Source organism: Jaculus jaculus, chromosome 16, assembly GCF_020740685.1.
Source record: "Jaculus jaculus isolate mJacJac1 chromosome 16, mJacJac1.mat.Y.cur, whole genome shotgun sequence".
Lineage (NCBI taxonomy): Eukaryota > Metazoa > Chordata > Mammalia > Rodentia > Dipodidae > Jaculus > Jaculus jaculus.
The window spans coordinates 56,473,041-56,487,548 of record NC_059117.1 but is presented as its reverse complement, the minus strand read 5'-3'; the positions used below and the strand labels follow the sequence as shown (position 1 = coordinate 56,487,548).

The 14,508-nt window shown below is 36.7% G+C and overlaps 1 protein-coding gene across 4 annotated transcripts in view; it reads right to left on the bottom strand.

The window, feature by feature from the left end:
* Positions 1–14,508, bottom strand: part of Tbc1d5 (TBC1 domain family member 5) — a 453,289-nt gene that overhangs the window by 144,842 nt on the left and 293,939 nt on the right. For all 4 annotated transcript variants that reach the window (XM_045136200.1, XM_045136202.1, XM_045136201.1 and 1 more), the window contains 4 exons: positions 12,545–12,633; positions 11,399–11,449; positions 11,222–11,291; positions 9,527–9,699 (listed from right to left, as the gene is read on the bottom strand). In XM_045136200.1, coding sequence (XP_044992135.1) covers positions 9,527–9,699; positions 11,222–11,291; positions 11,399–11,449; positions 12,545–12,633 — 383 coding nt within the window. The remainder of the gene's footprint in view (positions 1–9,526; positions 9,700–11,221; positions 11,292–11,398; positions 11,450–12,544; positions 12,634–14,508) is intronic.

Here is a 14,508-nt window from a genome sequence, read left to right as displayed (position 1 = left end):
TCACTGTAATTTTTACAACTAGAGGAAATATGAAAAAAGGAGTAAAAAAAAATCCCCATAGAAACTGCTTTAACTAGATTATCCCGACCATTCTGCTGCCTAGAAGGAATCAAGGTACATAAATTATTGGGCCCAAAATATACAGGTATGAACCTACACACACAATTTACACACCCTCTGTGTGGATACATTGTTGTCAATATAGCCAAGCTGAGAATGCACACAGGCAAATGCTATATGCAAACAACTGATGTGAATAGATATTTGTTGTCTGCCAAACCACCCCAATGGCTACAATGTGATCACATGACTGAGGATGGTTCTGAACTGTTCACCAGCTGGGCAATAGCTGAAAATCTAAATCTGGCCAACTGGCCTGTGCTTTGCCATCCACGAGATGGGGTCATTTCACGCCCTCTACCATCCCCTTTTGCTGCTTTCTTGCAGGCTGAGGGTTTTTTTTTTTTTTTTTTTAATAGAACTCTACCAAACTGTCTTCCAGATCCTTTAACTTTTGAACTTATGTTCCAAAGAAGGCACAGCAGTTTATTGGCTCAGCTAATTTCATGGGTGCCCCGGCAGCCCAGGACCCTCCTTGTCATTTTCTGCAGCCCTTCAAATGGAATCTACGGATGCTACTCTCAAGGATCCCAACCGTTCTTCAGAACAACCTTTAGGAGGATGGCCAAAGAAAATAGCTCAAGTAAAAAACAACCTTCATGCATTCATTAATCCTCAGAACCCATGCGCCAGTGCTGACAGTGCACACTGGAGGTCTTGGTGCTGGTGGAGGTAGACAGAACGTTCCCAGGCCCACTGGCTGGCTCATCTAACCTAGCTGGCAAGCTCCAGGCCAATGAGAAACTCTGTCTTAATACAAGGTGAGTACTGCCTGAGGAATGACACTTAGCTCTGACCTCCACATGCATTTGTACACACATGAACACTTGCACACACTCCCATACAAGTTGTAAAGTTACTTAAAACATTATGCCTTTTTGTAATTGACTGTATGTGGTCTTTGAGCAGGAGCTTTGTAGACAACAGCACTGTGTTGAAATGACAAGAGGACGGCCATGCATGAACAAGTTCTATTAAAAAACAACCCACTCAACTGGAAGACCTGTCACATTAATCAACTCCAGCAAAAGGCACAAACTGAAGAAAATAAGAATTAAAGGAAATAACACCTTGCTCGTATCACTCTCCTGTGAGGATTTATAAACCCAAGCACACCCAGGTGAACAGAGAAAGCCAGTAGACCCCAGAAGCAGAGGCCAAGCACATGTGGGCCAGAAGCTCACTGTACTCAGGTGGCGATGGGGTTTTCTTTCAGAATAAAGGCATGGGATGGGGGGAGGCTTTTTTCTTCAGTTTTTTTTTTTTTTTTTTTTTTTTCTTTTTTCTTTTTTGTCCAAGGTAGGGTCTCATTCTAGCTCAGGCTGACCTGGAATTTACTATATAGCCTCAGGGTGGCCTCGAATGCTCCTATCCTCCTATCTCTGCCTCCCAAGTGCTGGAGTTAAAGGTGTGCACCACCATGCCTGGCTTCTTTTGAGGTTTTTATGTAATTAAAACAGGGGAGGGGAAGGGAGCTCAGTGTTGTACAGTAAGAGACAATACAATTTAAATAAATGGTTAAAATGAATGGCAACCTAAGATTTAAATATCTTCATGCTTCATTTTTGCCTACTTTCCTTTGTTTTCTGTGCCTGCATGTTCTTCCAACACAGGGGGTAGGAATGAAGAGGTGGAGAAAAAATTCTGCACAAGCAAAATGCCAAGGTCCCGAGGAAGAACCAAAAGAAGGCCCATCAGACATACAGATAGACAGATGGCAACACAACTGCTGAGAAGGACAAGCTCACCAATCATCATTCTCTCCTCACCTTTTATAAGGTTTTAAAATCTCATGTTCCATGAAATAAGCAAGTAGGAGTGAAAAGTAAGATAAAAAGAAAAAAACAACACTTGGAGCCATTGTCAGAAGCAGCAAGAAGCAGAGGCACTCCTGCCTGGGGCCATTCCAGCTACTCAGCCTGAACTAACCGCAGAGGCAGCGGGAGCACAGGGTCTGACAGCTCTGGAAAGAGCACTTCTCATTCCTCCTTCCTCTTGTTGGCCACTGACTGACTGGAGACCAGGACAGGCTCCGGGTTGCACTGAATGAAGTGCTTGCAAGTGAACAAAAAGTATAGAATGTATCTATATTTCAATAAGTATTTTAAATAAAATTTGCTGAATTATAAAAGTTATTCAAATGAACTAAACCCATAATATATGCCAAGAAAATTGGTAAAAACCACCAATTAAAATACATTTAAATGGGATGTGGTGGCTCACACCTCTAATCCCGGCACTCTAGAGGCCGGGGTAGAAGGATCGCTATGAGTTTGGAGCCACCATGGGCTACAGAGTTGAGTTCCAGGCCAGCCTGGGCTATAGTGAGACCCTGGCTCACACCTCCCAGTTTTGACAAGAACAAAGCTGACAATACATTTGTAGTCCTGTGCCTTCTCCACTGCTAACTCCAGCAAGGGAGAGAACCCTCACCTTCATATGCGGGGAATGGTCAGCCAGAGGGCTGCCGACCCTGTGGCTCTCTGGCATGACTGCATGGCTGGCTCCTTACTGGCATGGCTCATAACTGTCAGGCTCACCTGAAGCAACTAGTAAGAAGCTCTCCTTCATAAAAAACGCCAGGCCTACTCATTATGGGTGTGCTCTCTTAGCCGACAACTGATTTCTTCCTTACCCCATCTTTAATCATCTTGATTCTGTTTCTCATGTCTCTTAGAATGTGTGCCTATTTAATTAATTATAGATTCTAAATAAAGTGTTTTATAAAGGTTGGACATGGGGCTGGGGAAATGCCCTGTGGTTAAAAGCACTTGCTTGCAAAGCTCACATTCAGGGTTTAAATTCCCAGCCATCCGCAAAAAGTCTGACCCAGAAAAGTGACACAAGTGTCTGTTCTGTCTGCAGTAGCAAGAGACTCTGGTGTGCCCATATATATACATGCAAATAAAAGAAATAAAAAGTTAAAATTTCAAACATATTTTCCCCAACAAACTCCATGCAGCACATGTACTTTAATAAAAGACTAATTTCTTTAAGCTAGGTACTTTTTAAAATTCCACATACTACTTACACAGTTAAAGTCATAATAAGAACATTTTAAAAGTTGTAACTTGGTATAAAGAAACTAACTACTAAATAATACTAAAATAACAAATAAGTTGAGTGAGTAAAATTAAATGTTATTATTTAACTGTAAATTTTAGTGAAAGACTCTTTGAAAACACACACACACACAAGCAGAAGAGAACTATACTAGAAGGTTAAAAATAAATAATTCTTTATCTGCTCTTAAGTTCTGGTAAAAAAAACTATTTTAGAAAACCATACTAAAGTAAGAGATTTAGGGGATAGAAGAACGCATGATGAAGAACCAAAAATGGTTATAGGCAAGATAACTTCAGCAGTTCTTCATCTGTAGCCCTATTAGTGAAGGAGAAAGATCGTAGGTCTATGGTGGTGAACACATACCTTTTCTCCTTTGTAACAGAGTATAATAAATGACACATGTTTCTTAATTGATTTGGCAGCTTTTATCAAATAGTATCTTATAAAATTATGACCTTGGAAGAGAGGTTCCCTTCATTAAGAAACCTCATCATTTTTCTCACATTTAGACCAAAGAAAACTAATATTGGGTAGGCCAAGTTCCATCTTGGCACTGAGGTTCAGATGAAATTATATTTAATGGTAAGACACTTTCAGCATATTAACCTTAAAATAATTTTTAAAAAGACAGAAAAATAACTGAGAATTTCACACAGCACACATAATGGTGCTCTCAGTGACTTAGAAGGTAGTCAGGAGACACTCCTCAGAAAATGTGAACTTGTAGAGAGACATCTGTTTGATACACTAATTTATAGTTCACATGAAAGGTTTTACACGTATTAAACAGAGTGCCTAGAGATTAAAAAAAAAAAAAACCAACTAGGAGTAGAAACTAGTAGTCTGGTGAGAGACCTATCAAGGACACACAGGGTAATCATTAGTCTAAGTGACACAGGTTTGATTAATTACAAAGTATACTTAATAATGGAGTATGATATCATACACAAATTACCATATGGCAAAAGGAAAGAGCTTATTAGGACAATTAGCAGCAGATATTTAATTTGGCTCTGGCTTACTTGGTTATGGAAGAGTTGGGAACTAGAAACAGAGACCCATGGATTAAAGAAGCCAAAGATGAGAGATGAGGGAGAAAAATTGAGTATGAACAATTAATTAAATTATAGGGTTGTATATACATCTAGTTTCTAGCAAGTCTAAAATCTGTCCTCTAAATGTTAGAAACTTCAGTCTGATTTGAGGGTAAAAACTACTTTCCTTCTCAACTAAATGTATCAGAGAACAGGCTCAAAGGCAATGCCAGTTATTACTCTTATTGAGACACATAGGTTAAAGAAGACATTTATTTGTTTCACTGTGACATAAAAACAACAGATTCAATATATTTATGTTATAGGTTTACTTTTTCCTCAGTCTTACTATTTGCTATATATAAGACTTTGGTGCAGAGTTTTCTTCCCCCACCGGTGTTCTGAAACCCAGGTGAAGAGAACGTGCATAAAAACCTAGAACGGCGCTAGAGTGAGGAGGAGCATGTTTACCCTTTACAAACTGCTCAGGTTTCAAACATCAGAATTTCTCAGTTTGTCAGACACTGTGTGCTTTAATCACCTTGTCTTATTCAGATAAATACACCTTAAAATTATAAACTTAATCACATACAGAAAATTTTAGGAGACATTACACAGTGATCTTTAAAAACTGAACTGATTTAATTATAAAAAACTTTTTTAGGGCTGGAGAGATGGCTTAGCGGTTAAGCGCTTGCCTGTGAAGCCTAAGGACCCTGGTTCGAGGCTCAACTCCCCAGGACCCACGTTAGCCAGATGCACAAAGGGCGCACGCATCTGGAGTTCGTTTGCAGTGGCTGGAGGCCCTGGCGCGCCCATTCTCTCTCTCTTTGTCTGCCTCTTTCTCTCTTTGTCTGTTGCTCTCAAATAAATAAATAAACAACAAAAAAAATTAAAAGAAAATTAAATACTTTAAAAAAAATTTTTTAAATGAGGTCTTGGTTGCCAAGCTGAAAACTTATAATCAAAGTTTTTCTTCATGTATTTTAGAAATGTTTTAAAAGCTCACCATAGGGCTGGAGAGATGGTTTAGCTGTTAAGGTATTTGCCTGCAAAGCCAAAGGACCCAGGTTCAATTCCCTAGGACTCATGTAACCTGGATGCACAAGATGGCGCATGCACCTGGAAGTTGTTTGCAGTGCTGGAGGCCCAGGCATGCCCATTTGCTCTATCTGTCTCCTTCTCTCTCAAATAAATAAATATTTTAAAAAGCTCAGTTTAAGTACTTCTTTTTAGAACATAGAACATTTTAAGTATTTATAACTATATTACATGAATATAGCTTTATTGACATTTTAGCTGTTTTCATAAATCTAATACTTAAAAATATTTCGTTGCAAAATACTAGTGGAAGAAGCCACTTAATAGGGAAAAGTTTGAAACAATGAGCAAAATCTTAGGAAAGGACAAAAGGAGACAGACTTGTCAGTTAGACATGGCATTTCTAATTATGTAATTTACAGGGTCTAGGGTAGCCCAGACTGGCCTCAAACTAATTATGTAGCTGAAGATGACCTTTAATTCTTTTTTAAAAAAAATTTTATTTATTTATTTATTTATTTATTTGAGAGCGACAGACACAGAGGGAAAGACAGATAGAGGGCGAGGGAGAGAATGGGCGTGCCAGGGCTTCCAGCCTCTGCAAATGAACTCCAGATGCGTGCGCCCCCTTGTGCATCTGGCTAACGTGGGACCTGGGGAGCCGAGCCTCGAACCGGGGTCCTTAGGCTTCACAGGCAAGTGCTTAACCGCTAAACCATCTCTCCAGCCCGACCTTTAATTCTTGATGCTCCTTGCCCCCACCTACCAGTGCTGAGATTATAGGCATGAGCCACTCTGCCAGGCAGTTACACCTCTTGAGGTATAGCATTACAAGATGAAACTGGAAATAATTTCTTAAGGCTCCTAAGACCATGATGATGATAAAAGTTTCATAATCAATTCTCTACATATTATATCCATGACTGGAATGATGTTCTCTGCATACCAAAAGTACCAGGAAATTTAAAAAAAACCTGATTTTGTTGTACATCATAACTTCAAATGCACTCAGTAGTTAACATTTATTTTCCAGTGTCTGCATATGTTAAAGTACTTTGGGATTCAGAAATAGAAAAATTTATAATTATAGCTGGTGACTCTTAACTGACTGAGGGAGGAAGTGGACAGAACAGCAGCAAAACCAGATTCAAATGCCCCAAGGAATCCATATAATCTTGACCATCATCGTTCAATAGTGGCAGAATGTACAGGATTTCCATGAACATACACAGTAAGTAAGTTTAGGAAGAATAAATAAGATGAAAGAGGAAAGTAGAAACAAAGAAGGGACTAGGAAGAGTTGTGATGAAGAAATGGAGAGAGGAAGGGAGGTAAGAGAAGGAAGAAGGGGAGGGGAAAAAGAAATGGGACAGGTAGAGAGAGGGAGAATGAATAACAATGAATACAAAATATGTTCTTGGGACATGGAGGAATTAAATAATAAAAATAAAACTGTATGAATAACCCCAAATAACTGAAAACTAAAAGGTATAGTTCTATATAATCCATGACATAGAAAGGAAGCGTTAAGGACAATTTAAATACTTTGAGGTGAAGATAAATGAAAATGTATCAGTCAAAATTTTAGGGCTATAACTTAAAGCAGTCTTAGGGGAAACGTGTAACATTAAAACTTGTATTAAAAAAGAAAAAATTATGTAATGTCAATAATCAGGGACTTCATATTAAACAACTTGGAAAATAAAGTAAACCAGGCTCAAAGTAGAAAGAAAGGATGAACAAATAGATGACATTTAAAACAGAGAGGGGAGAGAGTGAGAAAATAAGGTGAAGACTCTAATCAAATCTAAAAAGTCTAAAACTAGTTCTTTGAAAAGGTCAGCTTTATTAATAAAATTCTAACCATATAAAACCTTTTTATATAAAAATCACTCAACAACTGGGGAGTTTGGCTCTGGGACAGAACTGTACCCTAGGATGTAATCACAACCCCCCGCCCTCCACCAACCTGCACACTCACAGTGAAACAGTATAAATATCATGTTCATTACTTGGGATAAAACACAGTCCCTAAGAGAAAAAGCTGATAAATTGCTTTTGTCAAAATGACAAATGTTTGTTCTAACAAACAAGTGAGAACAAACAGTATGAGAAGCCAAAGACAGATTATAATCTACCGTGGATCATATCCCCTGAGAAGATTATAATCTAGCCTGGGCCATGTCCTCTGAGATTATAATCTACCCTGGACCATGTCCTCTGAGAAGATTATAATCTGACCCTGGACCATGTCCCCAGAGAAGATTATAATCTGACCCTGAACCATGTCCCCTGAGAAGATTATAATCTACCCTGGATCATGTCCTCTGATAAGATTATAATTTACCCTGGACCATGTCCCCTGAAAAGGTTATAATCTACCCTGGAACATGTCCTCTGATAACATTATAATCTAATCTTGGACCATATGCTCTGAGCAGATTATTATCTACCCTGGATCATGTCATGAATTCCTTGTAAGGAAATCTAACATTTCACAGCAATGTAAGAGCTACTATTTGACAGTGGGAGGAGGTGAACTGCACAAGATCTGTTATTGAATACTTGCCTGTGATGGTAGCAATAAATTAAAATATTCATTAAATGTTCTCTAATCTGGTAACTTAATTGAAAAGAAAACTCAGTTTTGTTCTTCCCAATTCATTTTTGTGAACACAAGAATACTATACAATAATAATTTCCTTTTCTAAGTAATCAGATCACTGATTTTTAAAAACAATTAAAAATATTGCAAGAGACTGAGATAAAATACTGTATTCCATACAGACACTGAAACATCCACATTATGTACAATCCCAGATCTTCATTTTACTGTATTCCTCAGATTAGTAACTATGATCCAAATATATCCCCTAAGTTTTTTGGATGTTGACACATGTGGTCATTAAAAATTATTAAGTACATTCTTACTTTTCTTCTCACATTCTCTGGTCTTATAAAATCAGTATATGTTCCAACTGAAAAAATAACAGAAGGTATAAAGAAAGGTTTACACATGACCTATTTTATCTTCTCGTACTGATAACCATGTTAAACTGCTTCCAGTCTAATTTTCAAGCATAACACACAATGTGTTGTTCTGAGGATTGAACAACACAGGTTCTTTCACATACTGAACAAACATTGTATCACAGAGCTGCATTCTGAAGCCAAAATCCCTATCTATTGAAACTAGTACAGTGCCCTATGAAAATGTTTTGATTCTGATTCCTCAACTAAAATGTCTAAGCATCCTTGAATAGGATTTATCTCCAAATATATCACTTCAATTCTGCTACATTTCAGGTGGATTTTCCTGTTGTCATTCTCTCAGTTATTGCCCCTATTGCTAGGAATGAATTAATTCTTATTTCACATTATGAACAATACTAGGATAAATGTTTCACAGACTCTGCTTAATTGATTAATTTAATATGCTTATATTCTTTTTTTTTGATGTTTATTTGTAAAGGAGGGCTATCAGACTTCTGGCTTGTTATCTCAATTGTTTCTCAAATTGGTTATAGTCAGTGATCAAATTTTTCTCTAAACTTTATTAATGTCAGTAAAAATTGTTTCAGTAATTTGTAGCTCTTTAAATATATAAATAATTGAAAGCCTTTTCACAATATCAACTGGCCACTGTTAACTTTTCCGTACACTTTCACTCACTTCACTCTTCTACTTAGGTTTCTTATTAATTTTAAGGGATTTTATGCATAAAGAACATGAATTTTGTTTTTCTCTTTTCTCCCTGCTTCTCTCTCTTCCCCTTCTCCTTCTTTCCCATTGCAATCAAGTCTTGGATCCAATAAATTATCTGTGAGTTCTTTGATCCTAAGCTTCCCCTGCCCTTTTGTTCAGATCTTGCCAGTCTACCCTGGTTTTAAATAAGAACCTTGACCCAAGAAACTGTCCATCTTGGTCCTCTAATGTGGACCAGAATCTGACAACTACAACCTTGAGCTCTTTCATTTCTGGTGAGGTTTGGAGATCACTGGATGACTGAACCCATTTCCTATTTTCTTCGCTGTTTACTATGTGTAAAGTTAGACCAAGCACTACCTTCATCTGTAACAGAAAGGTGATACCCAATTGACAGGGTTTGGAATACTGCGTGAGATGCCATAATAGATACAGAGCCCAGCACATCAGACTATAAAAAAAGATATGAGATGAGATGGAACTTTTACTTCTAGGGAATCTGAGACAAAGTACCATAGAGCACAGTAAGGAATAGCTGAAATGGAAATTTCAATACTCACAACCCATATATTTGTGGTGCAATCTCCAGTCTGTTCAAGTGCATATAAAGCTCAATGTCATGCTTCTTCAATAGATGGTCCTGGATCTGGTTCACCTTAGTAACAATGGCAATTGTGGGCCCTAAGTCCTGCGGTCTAGCAAAGGGGATGGGAGTCATCAGAGTTTCTTTCCCCTAAGCAGGAAAAAAACAGGACATGGAATGTTTCACTGCAAAATCAAAAAATAAATGTACTTTGTTCTTCAACTTATCCATCAAGAGGAGTTTAAACAGCAACCAAAGATTACTCAAAATGTAGACTTCATGTATTGTTAAATAAGATGATTATATTCAGCCAGGAAATATATTTTTCATGCATATTCCCTTAAACCGGTTCTTTTGTAACATAAAATTTTACTAAATAATTTTGGTGTGAGATGATGAGAGGCCCTACAAAACTGCCTGTGGCTAGTTCATCTGTTCAGCTATAGTATACAAATGAAATATTATGATGGACATTTATTCTTGTGTAATATTTAAACATGAGCTGGGTGTGGTGGCACATGCCTTTAATCCCAGCACTTGGGAGGTAGAGGTAGGAGGATTTTCCTGAGTTTGTGGCCACCCTGAGACTACATAGTGAATTCCAGGTTAGCCTGGGCTAGAGCAAGGCCCTACCTTGGAAAAAAAATTAAGCATAAATAACACTGTGTGAAAACTTTAAGCTCTCAAAATTACATAAAGGGGGAAGGAATAATAGACAAATCATTCTTTGCAAGGAGAAGCTCTGTAATTGTACTTCTGATGATTTTAAATAGCTGAGTAAAAAAGTTTTACATTTCTTCAGAACAAAACTACAGCTGACTTAAAAAAAATAAAATATGTTTGACCCTACAACCTCAATTTCCTTTTCCTGCCATCTATTATCCTTTATTAGGAGACATATTACCAACTCTGTGTAATGCTTTCATGCAAACCTCACAAATTCATGTGTCCTATAAGTGTGATTATTTTTCCAACGAGAGTATGTCTGACATTCTTTCCTTCAGCCTGTGATGTTGACACTTGTGGCATCTCTCTTGTGATTTTCAATTTACCAGTACTTTTAGTCTGTAGCACAAAGGTACTCTTCCATATAGAAATAGTATTAGATTTAGTCTCTTCTCATCTGCTAGCCCTAAGAGAGTTCAATCCTGGCAGAGCTTCAACAATGGCACAATCTTAAAAATGTCAATGTTACAGTATGGGAAACATTACCAAGTAAAAATATTTAAAAGTAAGCAAAAGATATAGCAAGGGTAACAGGTAAGCATGCTAAATGCATGAATTTAATAAAAACAAAACAATCAATGTGACATAGATTTCATCAATGTGCTTCAGTAACGGTGTATATAAAACTCAGTAGGATAGCAATAAAAATTTATAATAATGTTATAACTAAGTAGAAATAATGCATGACTAATATGTACATATAAAGGAAAGTTTCCATTAAATTATATGGAATTATTACATTGTGCTCATTTATCTGATAATATCATTAGAATGTTATATATTCCAGGTTCAACCTTATTCCATAAGTATTTTCATATTTTGTTATAGCCATAACAGTTATATTACACTGCAATAAAACAACTATACAATTATTCTGTTATATGTAGTTACTTACTGAATTCATTTGTTCACTCAAGTACACTAAAAGATCTGCATTATAAGTTACCTTTTGACCATCATGCTCAAAAGTAGAAAACCAAGGTTCAGCAGTTTCCATAAGCTGTGAGAACATTGCACTAAAAATTGAAAAATTAAATAATGCTATGTTAGATCTTCACTGAAGCAATGATGATATAATAAAGAAAAAAAAAAACAAACCCCAAAACAGAGTTCTATTACTTACTAGGCATCATGTTCCAGATAGTCAGGGTTCAAGAGCGTTTTCATTTCCTCACTTAAAGAAGCAACAGAAACAATCAAAATGCATAAATCTGTAATAACTGAAGTAGACATAGTCTACCTTACTCTATGTTCATTAGACACCTTCCATATAATGTGCAAATGAGAAAGATCAGCTTTTTAAAGAGCAAGTCCATTAACAAATGAAATCCTCCCTTTTACAAACAAAAAACACAGAATGTTTGTCTATGCCATAAAGAAACAAATAATTATTCCTAATAACAAATATAGAATGTAACAATATATTCCTTTACTATGTTTAATCTAGAATAATTTATTAGTCTACAATATCACTTCTCATTAAAAATAACACAAAAGCATAGTCCAGACTAAATATGCAATACCAAACATTAATCCTTCATTTTAATGGCTTCTATTTTAATTTTAACACCAATTAATCAGTGATACCACCTTTAATAAATTTACTTTAGTGCTGACTGAATTTGATTTATAATGGATTAACTCAGCTAATAAAACCTGTTATGTATAGTTACTTTCAATCACCTATACTTTCCTATAAACTGTTCTGTAGTAAGGATTTTCAAAAGTAAAACTGACATGAAAACATGATCCCAACACTAATTTGATTCTTAGATTTTAGAATGATAGGAGAGAGGCCATTAAAAGAAGGTTATTTGTGTCAAGATTTTATGAAGTCAGTAAAATTAGAAAACCTTAAAGAAAACTTGAAACTCTCTCGGCTGTGCTTGGTGGCATACAACTTTAATCCCAGGACTTGGGAAGCTGAGGTGAGAGGATTGCTGAGTTCAAGGCTAGCCTGAGACTACATAATGAATTCCAGGTAAGCCTGACCGAGAGTGAGACCCTACCTTAAAAAAAAAAATGAATTTTAACAATTACCCAAGTTATGTTCAAATATGAAGTCATTTACAGAAAAGAATAATTGGATGTATCTTGAAGAAATGATAAGCTATTATATAATGCTATAAAGTGAGGTTTTTGGTAGCTCTACTTCTTTATATCTGAAATGAGTTTAGTGAGAGCTGGTAAGGGGAAAGTGTTTCAGAACATACTCATTCAGCTAGTGGTAAAAAATGAGAACCCAGGGACGGCTCCTGTGATGACTTGCCTGGGCTGTGCAGACTCGCTGGCGTGGAGAAAAGCTTGGTGGTCACAGTGGAGGGTGAAGACGATGGGTGCTAGCAGCTCATGCATCCCCTGAAACACAAGATCAAGGGAAGCAGATGGGAAAGGCATTGAAAGTTCATTATGGGCAGTGTCAGCTTTTTCTGGAGTCACACTGGGCCTCCCAGGGTACCGGTAAGCTATAGCCTCAACCTGTAAAATGCTATTCAACCAGCATGTTCATATACAGGAAAAGTATGTAAGCAGACAGCGAAAAAATGAGTTTTATCTACTTTTAGAATCTGATGCTAATTCTACCCAAGCACATATTCTTAAAAGCTCAGGGAGCAGTTCACTTCATAGTGACACCACAAACAATAAGCCGCCAGGGCAGACAACCACACACCTGCCAGTTGCTTCATGATCTGTGCTCATAAATATGAAATTCACTTATGCAAATTACAATCACACACGACAGTGTAAAGATCGGCACTAAGGGCAACCGAGAACTGTAGACCCAGGGAAATTACATGCCATGTTTTCATTATATAGTGGCTCAAAATTAGGATGTCTGTAGATTTAGGAAGAGCTGAAGTCAGCTAGCTGGAAATGTTGGATAATAATAATAAAAAAACCTTACATAAGAATGACAGAAAACAAACTTCTTCAATATAATTCACAGCGTATTTAGTCAGAAACTTGACAATTTTTCCTGTTTACTTCAATTGCAAGGTTAAATTTCAACTTATTAAATTCATTCATCAATAAAACGTTTGCCCTCATACTAGTGTTCCATTGTGAATAACACAAACAGGCACAGAAATAAAGATATGATGTTAGTTATTAAGTTGGCTTTAAAAGTCATTCTCATTGACAGAACATTTTGTAGGGACCCAAGATACTACAACATTAGTGAATAGCCTTGTGAATATAGATTTTTCACCTGAAGTATAAAATACCACATTTCTACAAGGTAAAGTAAATGTGCTCTTTCCAGACTTTTGAAGTGAGCAAATTACTACCTTCCTTTTGCTAAACAGCTACAGATACTCTTTCATTAAAAATGAAAGAAAATATCAACTTCACTAGAAATGAAAATAAAATACGGTAACACAAAATGACAGAACATTTTGATGGTGGAATTAGAGGCGGCGGCTTCCTGCACTGTAAGGACAGCCCTTAGCACCATCTAGCAGGCCCCAGAAGCCAGTGGTTACCACAAAGATGCCAGAGAGTATGCCTTATCAGACTTCACTTATAAGTGATCAACAGTCTTTAATGACATATTTGCAGAGATACTCACGACCTATTCACAATTTATTGGTGATGTGGGACAAACTACCATACAAAACTAAAAATTATTTTATGCAGCCATTTCTTCATTTAATAAACCTTGAAAGGGATGTCCCTTAGAACAACATGGGAGTCACTCAGAATCAAGTGTGTTAATTGTGCTTTAAAAGTTATCATTAGGTAATATCCAACTAATGTACTTAATGTGAACAACTCCCAGAAAACAAAAACAAAATGAAGACTCAAGCCAGGAAGACAGGCTGGCTAAAACCCAAAAGAAATGAAGAAATGAAAAACCTCTAATCTCTATGGTAATCTTTTTGCCAGTGTCTGATGGTTCATTGAGGAGAACTGAAGGCGGAGTTTCTGCATACTTTCATTTGTTCAAGTTCTTGATATGTACTATAAAGCATCATTCTTCAGAGAATTCCATACTTTGGACCATGGAAATCACCATCTTACACTTTCATCTACATGTTTAGTGTTTTTGAAATTTTAAATTTCACAGGCAAATTGTAATGGTTTGTTCAAATGCCAATGAGACTGAACTAAAATTTTTCTTTAGTAAGTAGCCCATTCTGTCCTATTGAAGTGTGTCTTTTCCCCTAATGAACTGTAACCGTTTTGTATCAAATAAAGATGCTAATTTGTTTCATTTTTGTCAAAAGTACTTCC